At 45.1% G+C, this 22832-nt stretch overlaps 1 protein-coding gene across 6 annotated transcripts in view; it reads right to left on the reverse strand.

Annotated features, from left to right (window-relative positions):
* Nucleotides 1-22832, reverse strand: part of LOC141101061 (protocadherin-11 X-linked-like) — a 1762603-nt gene that overhangs the window by 1500265 nt on the left and 239506 nt on the right. For 5 of the 6 annotated variants that reach the window (XM_073589871.1, XM_073589870.1, XM_073589874.1 and 2 more), the window contains exon 3: nt 2216-4702. In XM_073589871.1, the coding sequence (XP_073445972.1) occupies nt 2216-4702 (2487 nt within the window). Of the gene's footprint in view, nt 1-1132; nt 2130-2215; nt 4703-22832 lie in introns of those variants that run through there. The other variant, XM_073589873.1, reaches the window with a different exon arrangement.

The raw sequence follows: 22832 nt of genomic DNA on the forward strand, positions 1-22832 counted from the left end.
CAGCTGGCCTGGCCTCACACTCAAGCTCAGGTTGAATTGTGCTGTTTGACTCCCTGATCCACCGCTCTGTTTAATGGTGCCCACATGCTGAGGATGAGCACACCCCTGAAATTGCAATGACCGTGCAGCACCGGACCCTCGTGAGTCATGGACCCCACAGTAACTGCATGGTCCGATGCTGTGGACGGGTCACCCCTGCATTGTATCTATTTTAGCACTATGTTTTGTTACTTTGTCAGCTCTTGATCTTTATGTGATGGGCTCTGCGCCCATAATGTTATCTATGGCTACAGTTCTCACCGTACAGGGAACCACAATCCAACCCTTACTCCGGATACATTCATAGCAATATAGTCACATGGTTTAATATACGATATATCAATCATTTAGTGGCTATTTTGTCAGACCTTGTCCCTGATTTCATGGTTTCTGCTCTCACAATGGCCGTCCATACATGGCCATAGACCTCTCTTTACAAGGTTTCATAGGTTCAGCTCCTCGCACCCTTTAATTACAGTATGAAACACTTTAAACCATGTGTATAACTACCGGGAAAGCATCAGGTGGATCTGTTTTTTTGGGGGGGTCCACATAGCGCACTCTCCACCAAGCGAGAATGATTACTATGAATGATGGAAGAAAGGGACGGAAGGTTGAATGCTGGCAAATGATGAAAGGAGATGAAAATACAAGATATGGCTAGTTTACCATAACATGCTACACGGTACAATACAAAATAATATTGTGGTACCGTGCTAGCCAGAAAAATCGATGTAAATACTTATGTCCCCCAAAAAATGACAAAAGTATTCAAGGAGTGATACCTTTATTGGCTAACCAGGGAAAATACATTTGCAAGCTTTCAAGGCTCAAAAGGCCCCTTCATCAGGCTTAATACAAATGAAAAAAATAAAGTTTGGTACATTGGGGTATCTTCCATTCTTACGATGTACAAAATAATATTGTGATACCGTGTTAGCCCAAAATTACACTTGTAATCAGCCTGATGAAGGGGCCTTTTGAGCTCTGAAAGCTTGCAAATATAATTTCTCTGGTTAGCCAATAAAGGTATCACTCCTTGAATACTTTTCTCATTTTTTTGGGAACATAAGTATTTACATCGATGCTACGTGGTGTAACAGGTCATTATGAGGACTCGTAAGAAACCAGGAATGGTGCCAACTCCAATATATCACCACCTTTAGCAATAAGGGTTTGCTTTTCGCCACCATTATTTCTGGCAGAGACGGCCTCCCCATAGTTGATGCATGCATTGTCTGATGTCTTTCTATAGCTATGGTGGACCCATTGCATGCACCAGGAGAACATCGGCAATGAACCGGCACTTCAGCCTCTGGTCTCTATCTAGACTATCTAGGTCTCTATCTAGACTGAGCCCCATTAATCTGATAATGCTCCTTCATAAAGAAAATTGGGAGCTCCTGCATTACCCTCCTTACCTTCTGCTCATTGCTTTTCCTTAAGAAAGCCATCCTCCTGGAGAACAGCCTGCAATAAGGCTCAGTCCGGCGGTAGCGGCCATTCCATTACCATTAAGGTGTCCTTATCAGATTGTGCACAGCTTTATTGCTTTGCACATGGCCTATATGACCGGGTCCTACGCACACAATCCAGTTACTGCCCTCACATTGTTTCTTCAGAATCTTCAACCACAAGTGCAGAGAGCTGCATTGCCATCTGCAGGCCGCAGTGGCTACGATGCTACTTGTATAGGACGTCAATTCCACCAGACAAGATGTGATGGCTTCCTTCATTATTTATACAAACGTGTATTCATTTTATGTGTTAGATTTATATAGGGAGGCACAAGTGATAATACATCACACATAAAGCTTGCTGTGTTTAGATAAAAATACCAGGAGCTTACAAAACGCATAGAAAGTGTAAAATGTCAGATAATCCTGCAGCTCGTAATGCATTCACTCTCCCCCACCGGCCACAAAAACTTCAAAAACAACAAAAACATAAAAAAGTACTAAAAAGCTCTGCAAAAAAAAGAAAAAAAGCCCATATCTGAAACTAGCTCTAGCATTGATGAATCAGTAGGTGTTTGAGATTTAAGCCTCCGCCAAGCAGTGACTAGTTCCTTGGCTACGATGCAAAGGTTTCTAAGGCAGAAAAAGCAGTTAGAACAAAGTAAAGTTGCAAAATTCCAGAAATAAACAGCACAAAAGGAATATTTTTTCTAAATTACCTGTCGTGTGTGGATAGGACCAGGTGCCTTGAAGCCTCCCTGACAGCTGCACTCCGAGACACTGTAAGGATCCGAGCTGCTGGAGGAACACTTGGACAATGAGTCACAGCCCACAACAAATGTGTTGTCCAGTGGTAGTTCCTGAATGACATGATGTTTTTTGGGAGGAACCGGTGTTTCAGGCTTTATCTGGAAGGTTGGTTGTGGAGAAGCGGACTTGTAGTGCTTGGCCAGATCTGGACTATCGGGTTTGAATGTGGTTGGAGTTGTGCCCCAATTGTATTTCCCCATAGTTTGCTCTTCTAACTCCACCGGGATGTCCAACGTGCCGTTGATGTGTTCATGGGCAGGATCCTCAGTCTTAGATTCTTCTATAGTAACGAAATTGAGGAGGAGGTTTTTTGGAGAGCGCTTCTTCTTCTTCCTCTTTTTCTTAATTTGCCTGTTTTCCTGGTTTGGAGAAACCCACTCCCCGCTCTGCTTATTCTTCTGAACCACTTTATGGCGTGGAGTCTGGCGACAACGAACCAGAGCGGTTACAAAAATGACCAAAATCACGGTCATGGTCCCTGCGATGATTGCAATGATGATTTTGACGTAGTCATTTGTTTGCGGTGTTATCTCTCCATCTCCAATGTTCTGTCCCACCGGTGTCTCCATGTTTCTTCTTACAAGTTCTTGAACGTAAGATCCATTGGTGATGGTTTCATTGACAAACAAGTGGACAAGAGCAAGAGTGTGAAACGGCTCGGGCTTCCCCGAGTCATTCACTTTTATGATTAGCCGGTGTAAGCCATGATCGCCAGCCAGAATTTTCTCCTTCAAGCTAATATTCCCACTCCTTTCATCAATGGTGAATAAACCCCTTGAGTTTCCTCCTACAATACTGTAACGTAAATCAGCATTTATCCCGGTGTCATTATCCACGGCAAAGACTTTGGTTACAACAGAGCCTGGGTTGGTTGACGTTGGCACCAATTCATATGAATAATTAGTGGACGGGATGACGAATACGGGCCGGTTATCGTTGACGTCCTCAACAAATATAGTCACTTTTACGGTTGAAGACTTTTGAGGAGTTCCTCGATCCACCGCTTTCACCTGAAAGGTATAGGAACCTTGCTGCTCCCTGTCAAAGGTTATATTTGGCTTGATGACCCCTGTATGGGGATCAATTATAAAATTATCCCTTGCATTTAGAAGTGAGAGCGTAAACTCAGCATTCTCGCCTAAATCTTCATCCGTTACCGTGATGAGACCAACGGTGCCATAGGTGGGTAGATTTTCTGGCACATAAAAGTTGTATTCATTATGGGTGAATGAGGGACTGTTATCATTTTGATCCAAGACTGATAAGGTCACGGTGGTGTTGGTTTGTAGTGAAGGCATTCCATTGTCTCTAGCAATGACGGTAAAGGTATACCGGTCCTGCTTCTCCCTGTCCAGTTTCCTTACGGCGGTGAGAATACCCGTCCGCCTATCAAGGTTAAATATGGTTGGTGCATTTGGGCCCAGCATATAACTGAGCTCGGCATTACGGCCGCTGTCTGCATCAGTTGCACTGATTTTGGTCAGTTCGGTGCCAGGTGGGTTGTTTTCAATAAAAGACAGACCAATGACTGGAAGAGTAAAAACTGGAGGATTGTCGTTCTCATCCTTTACTTTAATAAGAAGCATGGCAGACTGGTTGAGAGGTGGCTTTCCAGAATCGGAGGCAACAATTTTGATTGCATATTCCCTCATGGTTTCATAATCCAGAGGGGCGGCTGTTTCCAATAGAAACTGATTGTCAAACACGGGCTTTAACCTGAATGGAACGTCATGGTCTGTGAAACAAGTCACCTTGCCATTGAGATCGGCATCCTTATCGGTAACGGTGATCAGGGCGATTTTTGTATTTATTGGAGCCTTCTCGGATATTTGCACGGTTCCATTCACTGGGTTTATGATATACCTTGTATCGATAGACGGAATGTTATCGTTTATGTCGGTGATGTTTATGGTGACGGTGGCTCGCGATGGAGTCGAACTGCCATCACTCGCCAAGACTGTCAATTTATGGAAGTGAGATTCTTCCCGGTCCAGGGGCTCCTTAACTGTAATTAATCCAGTATTGTTATCAATGGCAAAATGTCGCCTGGCAATGTTGGTGATTTGGTTTCCAAAATAAAAATGAATCTTGGCATTGGAGCCGAGGTCGGCATCTGTGGCATGAAGTTGTGTGACGGACGTCCCCACAGCTGCATCTTCTGGAATATTCACCTCAATGTCTTTATCCTTAAAAACAGGACGGTTATCATTGACGTCGGTGACGGTGACTTGTAAAATGGCCGTACTGGATCTTGGAGGATTCCCACCATCTTCCACTTTGATCTTCATGACGTAAGTATCCCTCTGTTCCCTGTCCAAACTCTGCTGGACAATAAGTTGGGGCCACTTGTCTCCTTCAGGGGTTTCAATGACATCGAGTCCAAAGACATTTTGGCTCTGAAATAAAAAAACAACAACAAAAATTAAATATTTTTTGGAACCATGATGTCAAGTACAACACAATCAAAAAGTATCAATAAAAGAACCAATCAACTGCAACCTTCCATCAGTGCAAGTCAAACCATCCATGGAGACCATTATCACCCAACATTACTGACACCCAAGTGTTCCATACCTGACATTATATTATTATTATTATTATTATTATTATTATTATTATTTATTGTTATAGCGCCATTTATTCCATGGCGCTTTACATGTGAGGGGGGTATACATAAAAACAAGTACAATAATCTTAAACAATACAAGTCATAACTGGTACAGGAGGAGAGAGGACCCTGCCCGCGAGGGCTCACAATCTTCAAGGGATGGGTGATAATACAGTAGGCGAGGGTAGAGCTGGTCGTGCAGCGGTTTGGTCGATCGGTGGTTACTGCAGGTTGTAGGCTTGTCGGAAGAGGTGGGTCTTCAGGCTCTTTTTGAAGGTTTCGATGGTAGGTGAGAGTCTGATATGTTGTGGTAGAGAGTTCCAGAGTAGGGGTGATGCGCGAGAGAAATCTTGTATGCGATTGTGGGAAGAGGAGATAAGAGGGGAGTAGAGAAGGAGATCTTGTGAGGATCGGAGGTTGCGTGCAGGAAAGTACCGGGAGACGAGGTCACAGATGTATGGAGGAGACAAGTTGTGGATGGCTTTGTATGTCATGGTTAGGGTTTTGTAATGGAGTCTCTGGGCAATTGGGAGCCAGTGAAGGGATTGACAGAGGGGAGAAGCTGGGGAATAGCGGGGGGACAGGTGGATTAGTCGGGCAGCAGAGTTTAGAATAGATTGGAGGGGTGCGAGAGTGTTTGAGGGGAGGCCGCAGAGCATGAGGTTGCAGTAGTCAAGGCGAGAGATGATGAGGGCATGGACTAGGGTTTTTGCAGATTCTTGGGTGAGGAATGAACGGATGCGTGAAATATTTTTGAGTTGAAGTCGGCAGGAAGTGGAAAGGGTTTGGATATGTGGTTTGAAGGAGAGATCAGCATCAAGGATTACTCCGAGGCAGCGAGCTTGTGGGACTGGGGAGAGTGGGCAGTCATTTACTGTAATTGATAGGTTCGTAGGGGGGGTCACGTGAGATGGGGGAAAGATGATGAATTCTGTTTTGTCCATGTTGAGTTTCAGATATCTAGTGGAGAAGAAGGATGAAATAGTGGACAGACATTGAGGGATTCTGGTTAGTAGGGAGGTGATATCTGGTCCAGAGATGTAGATCTGTGTGTCATCAGCATAAAGATGATACTGAAAGCCATGAGATTCTATGAGCTGTCCCAGGCCAAAGGTGTAAATAGACCCTGTGGGTCTGATTCTGGGAAGGCCCATGTAGCAGGCTGTGTATCTGGGCAGCAACCTGGGGACCTAACTGTTTAGGAGATGTTGGGCACTTTATTTGCACCATGCTGATGACCAGATTCAACACTGAACCCATGATCGAAGTGGTCTATGTTGCCCCAATGTTAGCAATTACAGAAGAACCAATGCTCGGAAATGTATCATTTCATCTACTCGTCCAAAACTGATCCAAAAACAAAAAAGCAAAGTATTTGCAAAGTTACATAGGGTATTAAACAGGTTGGAGAAAGCCTCCACTCCCACAACTTCAGCCTTGTTTGACTTTTTACACAGATTTCAGCTATGAAATGTTTTTGACGTTGAATTATGTTTTGCAACTAATGAGCAGGTTTCCCCCCCCACATTATGGCAGCCCCGGGGGTGATTTGCTCCCTCCCACCCATCTACTTTCCATACTTCTCGGTAACTTTCGTCTGCATGCGAATAAGCATAATTACATTATCCGTTCCTTAAAGCGGGTTAAGCTAATAAATTAAATACACTTTTAGAGATGTTAATCTAATTTTCTCACCCAGATGGGTCCGCGCTGCCAGTAAGCATGAAAATAAATTCCCGAAAATATACTTATAACTTATTAACTTAAGAAATCGCTAACAAGGCGACGGGCGGATGCCAAAGAAAACCCTCCAAACGAAGAGTTTTATTTTAATTTGCAATTTATTTAGCCAAATACATTACAAAAATAAACAATTCATTTCAGTAGCGGCTCGGATGCTGATATGATGTGCTCACAATGTCTAAGATATACTAATTAGGGCATGATCGTGCCCTGGGCTGGAAGGGCAATGGGCAGTTTCTGTCAAGCAGGGTCCATACTGCACTCGCCACTGGGGACCTTGTCAAAAACTTATATGGCCACTTTTATGGCATTAATTAGGCACTCTGAATTATACAACAGACTCTCCTGGGATTACAGTATGGGATTACCATATGGTCACTGTATGGCGGTATTATGTAGAGGTAATGTAGCTGTCACTTGGGCACTATATGTCACTATTACAGTTATAAGGGTCCACATTCAGCTTTTACATTTTTTTAAGTCACTTTTCTTTTTTTGTCTTGTTTTATTTGTGGACATTTTCTGCTCCAAATTTGTTAAAATGGCGCACGCCTTTCATGAATTGGTCGCAAAGTCAAAAAGTACTCTTTAATCTGATTAATAACTTTTTTTTTTTTTTTTACTACTTTTTAGTGCAAAAGGTCAGAAGGACCTCCAAAATGTTGTAAACTTTGTGCAAAAATTACAGATGTACATAAAATCTTTCCAAGGGCAAGACTGGAGAACACTTGCACAAATATTTTGCAATTTTTTAAAAAGTTGCAATTGATGAATCGGCCAAAAACTTCTTGAAAATCCCAAACCCTGAACACAATTGGGAATAAAGAAACAAAAGACAAAGGTGCAATTAAAAGAACAATAAAGGGGCAAATGAAAAACACAAAAGATGAGACAAAAAGAGCAAATGCAATCATGTATCCGGCTCTATATCTCCGATTCATCAAGAATTGCATTTTGCACCCAAGTACATGAAGAGAGCACTGAAGTAAGATGCACATAATACGCCAAGAAGTGAGCGCATGATGATGAATTTGGCGCATCCGTCAGCTGCCATGTGCCTCCGCTATAAATGATCACTGGTTAGAGGCTGGTGTAACCCTCCGCCCCTCCTGGCTAGCTTCCGACCACTTTTCATATACAAGATTTGCAAACATTGTGTCACATGTCAAGCAGTTTCGTGCTAGAAAACTGGTGCAAACTGCCATGTCGTGTCATTATGTGGGCACCATACTGATAACTGAGCACTTTATGACACTTGTGTACAATATATAGGACAATTATTTATTCACTGGATAGCAGAATTATGTAACTATTCCATGGCACTGATATCTGAGCACCATGTGGCCCCATTACATGTTGGTACGGCCTTCTCTATCTGTTACTATTATATAGGCTATTGGCACCATGTGGCGGTATTCTGTAGGTATCTTACAGTACTATTATTTATTAGCCCTATGGCATCTGTCTTTTCAGTGTACTGCACTATGCCATAGCTATATACGTAGTACAGTATGGCGGTAGTATGTATGCACTGTATGGCAGGTTCCCCTTACCCATTAGGAGGGGCACAGATGTCAACACAAGCAGATACGCTCCTTGTCTGTGTCCTTAGGTGGCTGCAGGGATGGGTGCTGTGCAGAGGTAAGCGGCACGGCCTCCTAGACATTTTTGATGATTGGTATAAACTTCTGAATTTCAGATTTTTACAGGAAATAATTGGTTTTCTTGTGGAGAGCGGAGATTTTATTATTGTTCTTCTGTAGTTATTGCTGATGTTTCCCTTTTATTGGCAGGATAATAAAACATTCTCTATACATTTTGCGGTTTGTAGGGAAATATACATTATGCAAATTAACCCTGGAAGGTTTCCAAATTCTCCTGAGTGATTTTCATGACTGCAAACTAACAGCGGCTGCTCTGTACAACGGCTATATCTAACACAAGCCAAAGCAGAGCACTAAATCCCTAATGACATCACTGTGTGTATTATCCCTGTACTGTGACATCATTGTGTGTATTATCTCTGTACTGTGACATCAATATGTATTATCCCTGTACTGTGACATCAGTGTGTGAATTATCTCTGTAATGTGACATCATTGGGTGTATTATCCCTGTACTGTGACATCACTGTGTATATGGAACGCCCCCAGGGCCAGGGGAACTCGGTACCGGGTCGGTCAGGCTCTTTCAGACGGGAAGTGTGCCACGGTGGTGATGGTGACCCGGTCCGTGGCCCTGGGTGTCCAGTGTAGATGATGGAAGTTCAGATGAAGGGGAAGATGGTAGGAAAATGAATTAGGAAAAAGGGAATCGTGACGCCACCTGTGGTACTCGGCTAGGATAGCCGACGCTGCGATGCAGACCCTCTGGGATGATGATTTAGCAGCTAAGATGGTGAAGCTCTCCACGGGTACAGCTGTGTCCAAGGGCAGTTGAGCCGGTGACGGTGTTTGCAGTGTGAGGCAGGCAGTTGTAAAATCACTCCAAGGACACAGGTGCAGTTTCTGGGTTTTTACTCACAAGTTTCGTGTACACGTTGATCCACTTAGTGCTGCGTCCTACGAGGGGTCCGGCAAACTCCCAGGCAGATTGGGTACACCTTTCAGGACTCCTCCTTGTGTCTTCTCTCAAGGCCGTGTCTCTGCGCTGAATTCTCCTTACTTTCCCTGCCCTGTGCCTTCACAAGTAGTGCCCCCAGCTGGTAGCCACGGATCTCCTCAGGCGACGTGGGTCAGGCCCCGAGGTCCATTACTCATACCGCTGCCTTTTGGAGGGTGCTTGTGGCTGTGGCTGAGGCACTTAACATTACCTCAGCCTCCAGCTTTCTAGCTGAGTCCTATAATCCTCCTCTAGTTTCAGGGGCCAGCTACCCCACTTTGGCCAGATCCTTTCCTTCCGGAACGCGGGCTCCACGGGTGGCCAGTCGCACTACCCGTGCCCCTAGGACATCTTCTTCCCAGTCCAAGAGCGTGGACAAGATCCTGCTCTCTCCCTGGTCCTGTCACCGACTGACTAGTTTCTGGAAGGATCTCTTTACCTCAGAACTAGCTCCTCCCACCAACTGTCACCTTTCTCAATCTGATTGGATGCCCAACTATCACTCCACTACCTAAGCTCCTCCCACTCTACCTACCTTCCACACTAACCCCCCACACCCTTTCCTAGACAGTCTGGGATGAGGCCATTCTCCAGAAGGGTACGCCCAGGTGCCCTGACTAGCTAGTGTGTGTGATGAGTGCAGTGTTAGGAGTCCTGGGTGGTGATCCTTCCTTACCTGAGGGTGGGATACCACACTTCTGGATGAGGTGCAGTACCTCTGTGGCGACCGGACCCTCAGCGACACCACATATATTATCTCTGTACTGTGACGTCATTTTGTGTATTATCCCTGTACTGTGATATCACTGTGTGTATTGTCTCTGTACTGTGACATCATTGTGTATTATCCCTGTACTGTGACATCACTGTGTGTATTATTTCTGTACTGTGACATCATTGTGTGTATTATCTCTGTTTTGTGACATCACTGTGTATATTATCCCGGTACTGTGACATCAGTGTGTGCATTATCTCTGTAATGTGACATCATTGTGTGTATTATCCCTGTTTTGTGACATCACTGTATGTATTATCTCTGTACTGTGACATCACTATGTATTACCCCTGTACTGTGACATCAATGTGTGCATTATCCCTGTACTGTGTCATCACTATGTATTATCCCTGTACTGTGACATCACTGTGTGCATTATCTCTGTATTGCGACATCACTGTGCGTATTGTCCCTGTACTGTGACATCACTTTTTATATTATCTCTGTACCGTGACATCACTGTGTATTATCTCTGTACTGTGACATCATTGTGTGTATTATCTCTGTACTGTGACATTACTGTGTGAATTATCCTTATACTGTGAAATTACTGTGTGTATTATCTCTGTACTGTGACATCACTTTGTGTATTATCTCTGTACTGTGACATTACTGTGTGTATTATGCCTATACTGTGACATTACTGTATGTATTATCTCTGTACTGTGACATCACTGTGTGTATTATACCATTACTGTGTGCTTTTTGGGGATGTGATGAGGTTCAGAGGTTGCATTTGTATCTGGACACTGATATATCTAGTGGCCCAATGGTTCTACTGCCTTATAAGAGGATAGCCGCACTATAAATTACTGACAGTTCTTGGGGTTTGGTTTCAAATTTTGCATTGACCCAAGGATAAGGGGTTAGGTTTAGGTCACGTCTCTGGTTTATTGTTTGCCCCTTTGAGTATAACATAATTGCAGGCTCCGAGTCGCAGAGCTGACAATCTATCCAGCGTATTTCAGACCCTGGGAAAAGTGATCCTGGCACGGCTGGTGCAGCTGTTCTGGAAATGTGCAGAACTCTCCGGAGATTGTTTGTTTCAGTTCAATAGTATCAATCGGAGAGGAGAAAAGCGCAGTTGGAGTTTACGGCTTTTTACGAGGAGAAGTTAATTTTCACCGACTTGCTGATTAAATGTCGTAGAACAATCCAAACTGTCAATGAGGGAACAGACCACAAACTCTCTCAGTGCCACCACTGTGCCGAGGCTCAGGGACTATATGGGAGGTATGTGTATGTGTGTATATATATCCATACTGACCCTGGCGAAGACCACGCTCATGTGTAGACCAAACTCATCTGTAGACCACGCTCATCCTTAGATAACGCTCATGAGTAGACCACGCTAATCCTTAGACCACGCTCATCTGTAGACCGTACTCATCCCTAGACCTCGCTCATCCGTAAACCTCGCTCATCCGTAAACCTCGCTCATCCGTAAACCGCGCTCATCCGTAGACCGCGCTCATCCGTAGACCGCGCTCATCCGTAAACCGCGCTCATGCGCAGGCCGCGCTCATCCACAGCCCGCTCACATCCCCCTTCCTAATTTTACCAACTTCCCATGAATGATAACAGGATTCATTCTGATATCACTGCATGCAGCGGCACTATATATAAACTGCAACAATGTAGCAAATAGTCATTGCCACGAATGAGATCCCTGCAGCGAGTTACAGCGAGGCTGTCGTTACCATCATCATTGCTCATGCTGGAGAACCATAGTGTATTAAGGTGCTTAACAAGCAGCAGAAAAAGAATGCAAATTTTCTGATTTATTCCCCTGATACTGATTTACACATTTTATACTCCAGTCCCTTCTCCACCATCAGCTGATCTGACATCATGCGGTGCATTACAGCAGATGCAGTTTCTTCCACACCAGACCACTGAGCCGCACTAGTGGGCATGAATAGGACACGTATAAAAATGCACTTAAAGGGCTTGTTTCATTTTCAGGCATTTACAGCTCATCTGTCTCCCGACTCCTACTGATTGACATAGTGTGGAACCATTGGCTTGTACTGTGTGATCTCTGACCGGCAGCTTTGCACTGGAGGAGCGCAATGACAATGAAGATGGCAGATCTAGCAATCAAGCCAAGTTTTCAGCAGTGCTACCAAGCTCTAGAGCAGCGTTCCCCAAACTCCCGTCCTCCCAGACGCCAATCCATCATGTTTTCAGGGTCTCCTTAGTATTGCAAAAGTGACGGAATTATTATCAAGCCATCGGTAACTGCCCCAGGTGCGCCTGTCTGAATCCTGTCCATTTAGACACTGTTCATATGTTCAGGCTTTAAATACATTAGATAGGGACTGCTCCATTAAGGGTTACCTTGACGAGGTGGAGTGGCTTGGTATACACTTTTTTGCAAAAAAACATATTGACTAAATACCCTGTATTTGTTGTCATCTTTTTACCAGCACTTGCTGATTACTGTCCTATTTTTTACTGCAGGGTATTTTTGCACATTTGTTATTCTGTGCTTTCTTTTTGTGTTTTAGTCAGTGGGTGGTATGAACACTGTCCGACCGACTTGTTCACATTTGTGCATGTCACATGTGTTTTTAAAAACATGATGTGTTGGTGCCGTGAGGACGGAGCTTGGGAAACGCTGCTGTAAAACAATGATCTCGTAAGCACTGCTGTCCTTGCCAGCCACTGCTGATAGACTGCAGAGGTAACAGGTGATGAGCAGAACACAACAAAAGTACTTTGCCATTTTACTCATTTAACAAGATAAACCCCTTTAAGGTAATTTTTGAGCAGAAAAAAAACACTTCATGAAAATGGACTGGTCCAGGGGTGGATAAGCAAAGCAAGTTCTACAAAAATACTAAACAATCATGATCCAGCAAAATTCTGAATGCAGCTTTGGATGTGACTAGAGGATGTGTCATGCGAAAACTCTGGTGGGAGCGCTACATATCCTTCACTGCACCTTTATCAAAGCACGGACTTGACAAATTGTAACCAAAATAAGACAGCAAGAAAATGTCCGGCATCCTCCTAGGACATCGGTAAAGATCTGGAAGCAGCTTTAGCTGTAATTGGAGTACAAGAGGAGTTGTCCAGTCCAAACACATTGAAAACCTGCACATATGATAGGTCATTAATGTCTGGTGGCGTCCATCAACCAGCACCCCCAAACACCGATCAGCTGTTATAATAATTCCAGGGGCCACATCGGACCTCCACCAAGCTGCTGGCCTCCACAGCGCCTCTTTTCAGTAGTAAGCCAAGCACAACATTGTGGTGAGATGCATGACGTTGACTAATCACAAGAGAAGCCGGCGATACTTGGAGCTTTGTGGATGTTGGCAGAGCACAGGTCCAGCAATCACGGAGTACCGATTTTTGCTCATGCTGATCGTGGAGGTGCTGGGTGTCAGAACCCCACCGATCTGATATTAATGACTTATGCTACAGAAAAAGTCATCACTGGTATATTGTGACCAGACAACCCCTTTATCTCCTGCTCGATAAGCAGGTTATCTGTAATGTGGCTGCAGTGCCGACATTGCATTTGGCGTTAGCAGCAAGAATGCACTGACGCGCGTCTCTCCTCCATTAGCTAACCTGCCCCATCATCCACACATGGCCTCTTTCTGCCATCTCTGGCCCATCCGCCACCTCTCAGTTTTCGCCGGGGACTTCTGCATTGTTTTTAAATCTTCTAAATTAAAGTAAAACCAAAACTGAACCATAAGCAAAAGAGCATGAAAACAATCCGGCGAGCGATTTGCAAATTAAGAGGTAAGAAACAAAATGCAATAAAAAGACGATTTCAATTTACTTTGTGCAATGTGACCCCACAGTGTCTGATCGAGTCTCGTGTCTAATCCTACAACTGATGACAGGGAACAGCTGGAATACAAATGGCATTACAAAGGAATTGCACAACAATGGTGGCAGCAAGAATCATGAGCGAGGGGCTGACAGGCGCAGAATGGCAGAGGAAGTGGAGCAGAAAGACTTAAAGTCACATTAAAAATAACTGGTTAATAAAACTCCAAAACAGAAGAAAAAATAACAAAAACAAGAAAAGATCCAATGACGGGGTATGTGAAGATCTAATGACGGGGCATGTGAAGATCCAATGACGGGGCATGTGAAGATCCAATGACGGGGCATGTGAAGATCCAATGACGGGGCATGTGAAGACCAATGATGTAGCGTGTGAAGACCCAATGATGGGGCATGTAAAGATCCAATGATCGGGCGTGTGAAGACCCAATGATGGGGCGTGTGAACATCCAATGACGGGGAATGTGAAGACCCAATGACCAAATGACGGGGCATGTGAAGACCCAATGACGGGGCATTTGGAGATCCAATGAAGGGGCATGTGAAGATCCAATGACGGGACATGTGAAGAACCAATGATGGGGCATGAGAAGACCCAGTGATGGGGCATGAGAAGACCCAATGATGGGCCATGTAAAGACCCAGTGATTGGGCATGTCAAGACCCAATGACGGGGCATGAGAAGACCCAATGATGGGGAATGTGAAGACCCAATGACGGGGCATGTGAAGACCCAATGACAGGGCATGTGAAGAACCAATGACGGGCATGTGAAGATCCAATGAAGGGGCATGTGAAGATCCAATGACGGGACATGTGAAGACCCAATGACGGGGCATGAGAAGACCCAATGACAGGCCATGTGAAGACCCAGTGATGGGGCATGTGAAGACCCAATGATGGGGCATGTTAAGATCCAAAGACGGGGCATGTGAAGATCCAATGACGGGGCATGTGAAGATCCAATGACGGGGCATGTGAAGATCCAATGATGGGGCATACGACGATCCAATGATGGGGCATGTGAAGATCCAATGACGGGGCATGTGAAGATCCAATGACGGGGCATGTGAAGATCCAATGATGGGGCATGCGACGATCCAATGATGGGGCATGCGACGATCCAATGTTGGGGCATGCGACGATCCAATGATGGGGCATGTGAAGATCCAATGACGAGGCATGTGAAGATCCAATGATGGGACATGTGACCGATTAAATGTATCAAAATGCACAAAAGAGAGCCGATCTCTCATGTGGCCCTGAAGGGAATAAGCTCAGCCCTTTATAAAGAGAGGAACTGTATGTAAAATGATGGCGGGGTAGGCACTCTGTCACTCTGGCACTGAGCAAAACAAGACCTTGGGTCTAGCAATCAGTCATTGAAATATGTACATGGCCACTAGTGCACCAAGAACTTCCAGCTCTGCTGCAGCACTTCTTATTCCACGTCGACTATGATCTTCCTGCATTTGATTGACAGGTGAGTCTGACCTCCATCATCCGCCACCCACCGCCAGGATCTCACAAAAGTGATGGACAGACCTATCAATCAAAGGCAGGAGGCGAGAAGTGAGGGTGAGAAGTGCTTATATTATTCTGTGTCATCAGGTACAATCATTCCCATCGTCTTCGTCTTGTGCTGCGGCCGTCTGAGGAACTTGCTGCAACTCCGTATATTCAGACATTTTCATATACGTTTTAATGTGTTAGATTTCCCCGCAGCCCTATAAAATATTATGGGAAGACTTTGGAGAGATTCCAACCTGAAGTCCATCGTGGAGAGCCGCCGCTCCTCCGATCCCCGCAGTATTAGCTGCATATTAAAGTGACACGCTACCTTGGGCGAACCTTTCCTCTATAATCTGCTGATGCCCGTCATCTTTAGAACACCCTACATTACGGCTGTGTTCACACTCTGCGGCCGTGATGCGTTTTGGCGCAATTCCGGTAATATCACAACTTTTTTTTCTGCAATTTTGGAAACCTGAGGCTGCAAGGTATGAACAAAGCCGATCTCTTGTTTGCTCAATTTTACCCTATGTAGTATACAATAAGATCACAGTCAGCACGTTGCTTGTGACGGATCTGATTCTCTCAGTACAGATTTGCATTCATTTCTTTCAGGATATACTTTGATAGTAATGGTGATGCGGTGGGCGTCTAGTCTGGAATATATAATGCATGGCGATGGTAAGTGGGGCCACATCACAATTACAGCTGACCGGACAAACAAACCTCTGCTACATCTGTACTTCCCTGCAGAGACGAGACCCCTGTGTAGTACATGGACCCTCTGCAGTCCAATGGCTTCTTCTAGTGCACAATTCCACCATTGTCCCACCATGGTCTGTCCGCCCCTGGTCAGCAGATCTCTTTTAGTCTCCCAATTAACCCATTAAATTGTCTTCTTAGTCCATGAACGTATTTGGTACCGATATAATTATTAGACTATTATGGCTGCATATAATAATCATAAGATCATGAAATCGGGGAGTTTCTATGTGCACTTTTAACAGCAATAGATACTTAATAATAAGATCTGTCAACAGCAGCAGGTGAAATCTACTTAATGACTGTTTCCAAATATTTTTTTCCCTGCATATAGAGTTGGAGGTTGTCAGGCGCAGAGGATAATGAAGGAGGAGCGATGCTCGACCCCTCATTAATTAAATCATTAGGGTTAGTGGACTGAGTGTGCAGTAGATGGTGGCGGACTCAGCGCTCTCCGGCCTCCTCCCATGTGAGCAGCAGAGGACTGGTAATGGCGTCCTGTAGATTACCTCTGTACTAAAGCCGAAATTAAGCTCTTAAGACTTGTCTAGAATTCTTACAGAGGAATTGTGATCACTTTCCGCACGCCCGGCTTCTGAGCAGTATTAGCGCTCAGGGTAATCTACGATATTGGGACGTATTCGGCTTTGCTAACAGTTTGTCTGACACTCGGCCAACAAAGCAGCAGCAGAACATCCGGGCGGACGGAGCCATCTGCAGTAGCGTGCCACCGTTGCGCCACGTAACGCATCCTGAATTCAGCTGCCGGTCAACTTCACCTGCAATAAATCCAGGTCAAAATAAAGAAAAGATGGTGGCACAAAAATAAACAAAAATAAACATAAACAACCGCCAGCATACGTGACAATAGGCCGATAAAGCAAAAATTTGGCCAAAATGTCAGCACAGATGTATGAAGAATGCAGTGCGCTAAACACGTCAGCAGAGCAACTCTCTCAGCAGTCCTCATATTCTGTTACAATGTATCAGTATAGGTAAATGACTGCACACAATACACTGAGCAATAAGTCAATGTCTTACTACACATGCACCATTGGCCATTTTCCTGAAGATATGGTGCTAGTTTCGTTGATCTGCATGGCACACAGACAGTGCACCCATCCTCAATGTGGACAAGTGTATGGGGCTGCACAGGGACGCAGGTACAGATCACATTTGCAGACACACATTGTCTGACACCTTGCCCCCAATGTATTCTCAGCTCCCACCCAGTAATAACTGCAAAATCTTGTACCAGAAATACTATCATTGCTCTCATAGGAGAGGGAACTGCAGGGGCCCCAATAACATTGCCAGCCACAGGAGCTAGGGGGCAACATTTATGAGGATCTCTAGTGCCACCTACTGGAGGTAGCAATCATAGACGTCAATATCGACCCTTCAAAGATCCTTGTGATAGAGACCCTAACCTGCTTCAGGCATCTGTGCAAATCCGAGCCCAGACCACAAAGCCCAGACTGCAGTGGCAAGAATGAACAGATTACAATACCCATTCTGCAATGCTCAGTCTGACCACAAGTCTCCGGAGTAGAGTATCACAGCTTCATACATGTCCAACAGGTTGTGACAGTCGAGTTTGGAAAGCCATGGCCAGTCCGTGTGTGGTGGTCCATACTCAGACCAATTTGCAGGAACGTTTGAAGCAGTCCATAATTTCTATTAGGGCAGAGACACACTGGCGTATTTTTCGTCCGAGAATCGGATCGTAAAACTTGCCCTGGCCGGCACCTCTCCTGACCTTGACAGCTGCATAGTAATCCATCACGCTGTCATGCTCAGGTCAGGAGAGGTGCCGGCCAGTCCGTGCTATGTGATGCGATTATCGCATGAGAAATTCGGCAGTGTGACTCCAGCCTTAGAGGTTTTTTGCACTTTTCCGGACAGAGTGCTTAACCCGACATATAAGTGTCCCTAAAGGCTCATTCACACGTAAGATTTTTTAACGTATGAAAGAAAATGGACCGATCATTTTGATCTGAGTTTGGTCCGAGTTTCATAAGTTTTTCTCATACACGAAGAAAAAAAAAAGTTTTTCCACCTGCTCCTTTCTGACAATCTGATGTCTTTCGAGTGCAGTCCAATTTTTTCATGGACCCTTAGACTTGCATTGCCGATTTTGATCTGGCCCTCAGAAGTCTAAGGAAATATTAGACACGTGTACAGTCTCATAGACGATTATAAGGACAAGTGCTATCCATGAAAAACATGGATTGAACCCATATGGGGAAAAAATTATGTCGGCATGAGGCTTAGGCCACATGCACACATTGAGTATTTGGTGAGTTTTTTACCCCAGTATTTGTAAGCCAGGAGTTGAACAGTCAGAGGAAAAGCATAATAGAAACATTTGCACCCCTTCTGTATTTATCACCCACTCCTGGTTTTGGCTTACAAATACTGGGGTAAAAAACTAACCAAATACTCAGTGTGTGCATGTGGCCTTAGACCGGATTCCCTCTTGCAACTGCAATGCGAGAAACTAGCGTGAGTCTCTCGCATCAATACCCGGCACTCGGAATCAGAGTGTGCGGCTGCATGTATTTCTATACAGCTGAACGCTTCAGTCCCGAGTGCTGGCGGCAGTGTCGGGTATTGATGCGAGTTTCTTGAATTGCACTCGCAAGTGTGAGCCCAGCCTTAAGGGCTCATACAGACATCCGGGGATTTTGGTCTGACATGGGACTGCAATGCCCCGACTGGCTGCAGATCTCCTGACCCAAGCCTGACAGTCTGATAGAAATATATGAGGCAGTCACGCTCAGGTCGGGAGAGCTGTAGTCACACTGTGCGTTAGCGGTCCGTGCTTAGACTGATTTGTAGGAATGTGTGAATAAGCCCCAAGCCGACTTCATTGTCTCAAGCATAAAGTTTATTCCCCCGTCATCCATTCTTCCATCACAGGCCTCTCATCCAGCCAACCAGGCTCCTAATTTGCACTGATGAGGAGCAAGAACCCCAAAACAGCAGCCTGTAAATGGAGGTCTTTTCTTTTTGGAGAAAATTCTGGTTTGGTTTTACAATATCAAGACTTTATAAAAAGGGTCAGACTCAGTATTGACTTCTGGGATGGCTTCTAGGTGACACTAGAGACCCTGTTGTCTTCTTCTTTGAAGGGACTAAGAGGTATAACCACAGACCCTAAAACATGGGGCGGCACAGAGCAAGTACTAAATGCTGTAAGCGAGAGCCGCAGGGCCCCTCATAAGAGTAACGGTCCCCCATATTTTGTATATAGTGTGTCGTGGGATTGCTGGTTTTTGCCACCCTTGGATACAGCACAGAACCACTCTGTCTGCTACACTTCATCACATCTGCAGTTATAGAGAATGATACAACACAAATTGTTACATTGTAATAAACAAAATATAAAAGTTACAAGGAGACAGTGGGGGAGTCCTACATAACCCAGATCTGCCAGTATACATTGCATTTTCCTTAAGGTACTGTCACCCTTAGCGATGTACCAGCGATTCCGACCAGTGATATGACGCGGTCAGGATTGCTGGTACATCGCTAAGTGGTCGCTAGTGAGCTGCCACACAGGCAGATCACACCAGCGACATCGCAGGGGACGGGGGTCGCTACTTACCTGTCAGACGAGGCGATCCTGACGTCCTTCCGCCCGCGTCCACGAGTCTCTCGTCGGCGCCACAGGAAGCCCAGCAGGAAGCTGACGACGAGAAACGGCCCAGGACGTTCTCGCGCGATCAGCGATGGACAGCGGGGGAGCGGTCGGTGGTAAGTATCAGACATAGCGATATCGCTAGCAATATCGCTATAACGTCACAAAACCAGTGACGTTATAGCGAAATCACTTATTGTGACAGGCCCTTTACCCTCCACCCCCAATAATACAATTACTCCTGAATATTATCAGATGGGAGATTCTATGTAAATTGAAGCCCCCTTCCCCTCTGTAACCGCGTGCCGTCTAATTCATACATATTGTATCCATGTCTCTGAGTCAATTGAGCAGAACTAAAAGAGTTTTTAATTTTCACAACGATCGTCTGTCACTAAAGGGCATCGGGGATCAGCGGAGCAACAAGCGGCAGTGCATTTACCCCTTTCCATGGGGTAATTACAAAAAATACTAGCAATTACGGCTACACCATGCTAATTTCACGAGAATGAGCCGAGCGCTGCAACAGGCAGAGCCGCTTATTACCATTATTTGCAGTCTCTGAGCTGCACGAGAGACAAAGCTACAACAGCAACGCAAAGAAGAAAAATACAAAGGCAACATAACAGTAAAAAATGACTGTAAGGCAGAACGGTTTATACTAGAAACCTTCTATTGATCCCTCAGCTGCTTCTATGGAGAATGATGGTGAGGGCCAGAGGCAGAATTATCAAAATGATTTTTTTTTTTTTTTAGACAATTAGGGACGAGCAAAAAGATTACAAGGTCACTGTTCCGGTATCCATGCAGCCACTCTGCATCATCCACACAATACCAAAGCAAACTTCAATGGCCAGCACACAGATCCATCCTGGGCACATTCTCAATTACAAATCGGAGGCCTAGTAATCATGTGGGTGTCCAGGATGCCAGCCATGGAATATGCCCTAATCTAGTGCAAAGCCACAGAGTACCAATGTGGATGCCAGCCACGGAATATGCCCTAATCTAGTAAAAAACCTCAAAGTACCAATGTGGATGCCGGCCACGGAATATGCCCTACTCTAGTGCGAAGCCACAGAGTACAAATGTGGATGCCGGCCATGTAATATGCCCTACCCTAGTGTGAAGATACAGAGTAAAAATGTGGATGCCAGCCACAGAATATGCCCTACCCTAGTGTGAAGATACAGAGTACAAATGTGGATGCTGGCCACGGAATATGCCCTAATCTAGTGAAAAGCCACAGAGTACAAGTGTGGATGCTGGCCACGGAATATGCCCTACCCTAGTGCGAAGATACAGAGTACCAGTGTGGATGCCGGCCACAAAATATGCCCTACCCTAGTGCGAAGCCACAGAGTACAAATGTGGATGCCAGCCACTGAATATGCCTGTCACAAATGTGAATATCATGTATGATTTTCCCTATCATCACACCTTCTGGAACATTCCAGAATCTTCTATTCACATACTGAACTCAGCTATGCCAGTGGTGAGGGTCTGACCCCCCCTTTCCTTCTCTCTGCCTGGATATCTTTCCCTGGCTTGCCTGTAACATGAAGCTTCAGCTCTCTCTCACTCCTTCCTGCTCTCCCTCCTCAGCCCTCTTCCCCCCTCCTCCCGAAGGAAGGTTAATTAGGCAAGAGAGAATTTTCTTTGTCTGTCCAACATATGCTTGCTGTATGTATGGGAGATATTAAAGAGGCCATAACTCGGGCCCCGTCAGTGACAGAAATATGAAAATGACATATCTGGGACGTGCATCGACTAAGCTTCATAGCCTGTGTTTTTCCCAGTTCCAGCGCCAACAGAACTGGAGAAATGGATTTCTCCTGAACAAACTGGAATAGTTAGTCCGAGTTTGGGATAATTAGAAAGCTAATTTCAATATAAGATGAATGATGGTTCTGTTGATATTCTGCTAGGTTCTCAAGCCCAGTTATGATCGTTATAAGTCTCCAGAACTAAATCTGTAACTCTGAGCTAGGGGAGGGAGCCAGAAAACGAGCCCTTTAGTGATGTCACAAGCCCAGACGTATAAGTTACTGCAACTAAGCCCCCCTGTTAGTTGCTGCCTGGACGCTGATGCCTCAAGACCCTCAATGCATTATGATGTCTGGCTCCTCCCACCAGCATGGTTGCCTGAGATGATCTAAGTACCATGTGAGTGTTTCTGTCTTAATCCTCTTTTTATTTGTAATTGCTGTGTACATATTTTAATTGTCTCATCTTGTAAAATCTTTTTATACCTTCTGTAAACACTGTCTACCTTTTTTGGAGTAAAATATAAAATTACTAGTTCATCATCATGTTCTATACCGAATTCATACGTGCCTGAAGTTGATTATGCTACTAATTTGGGTTGGCTTTGTACCCCGTTATTAACTTTAAATATTAATATAGAAATCGGAAGCTGGTGGCAGCAAAGTGTGCTGTGGGCTAGCTGGCAGTGATGGAAGGGGTTTTATAAGCTGATATAAGCCTATATAATTCCCTCGCTGCAGCGGGCCTAACAGCCAGTGCACAACAAGTAGCCCATCCAGCGAATAATTATCCTAGGTGCAGTACCCTGACTGACCTGAGGGTAAAAGCGGTGCCGGAGAACTGCAAGTTCGGAACCAAAAGGGGGATATACATAAATCCCGGCAGTTTGTAACACATTGTGGCAGATAACTAAAATAAGCCCCTGAGGTAAATTGTTAGGTCAAGACTAGCTTGCTGTTTTTCAACACATGGTGGCAGTGGTGGGATAACTAAGATAGGCCCCCCTGCACCTGTGATAGCCATATGCCGGCCAAAGGTCATACACCCCTGATCGTGACAATGCCCTACCCTAGTGCAAAGCCACAGAGTATCAGTGTGGATGCCGGCCACGGAATATGCCCTACCCTAGTGCGAAGGCACAGAGTACCAATGTGGATGCCGGCCACGGAATATGCCCTACCCTAGTGCAAATCCACAGAGTACCAATGTGGATGCCGGCCACGGAATATGCCCTACCCTAGTATGAATCCACAGAGTACCAATGTGGATGACGGACCAGAAAGCTGTAAATCTTTGTGTTCA

This window comes from Dendrobates tinctorius, unplaced genomic scaffold (genome assembly GCF_039654945.1).
Source record: "Dendrobates tinctorius isolate UK_male_01 unplaced genomic scaffold, ASM3965494v1 ptg000114l, whole genome shotgun sequence".
Classification (NCBI taxonomy): domain Eukaryota; kingdom Metazoa; phylum Chordata; class Amphibia; order Anura; family Dendrobatidae; genus Dendrobates; species Dendrobates tinctorius.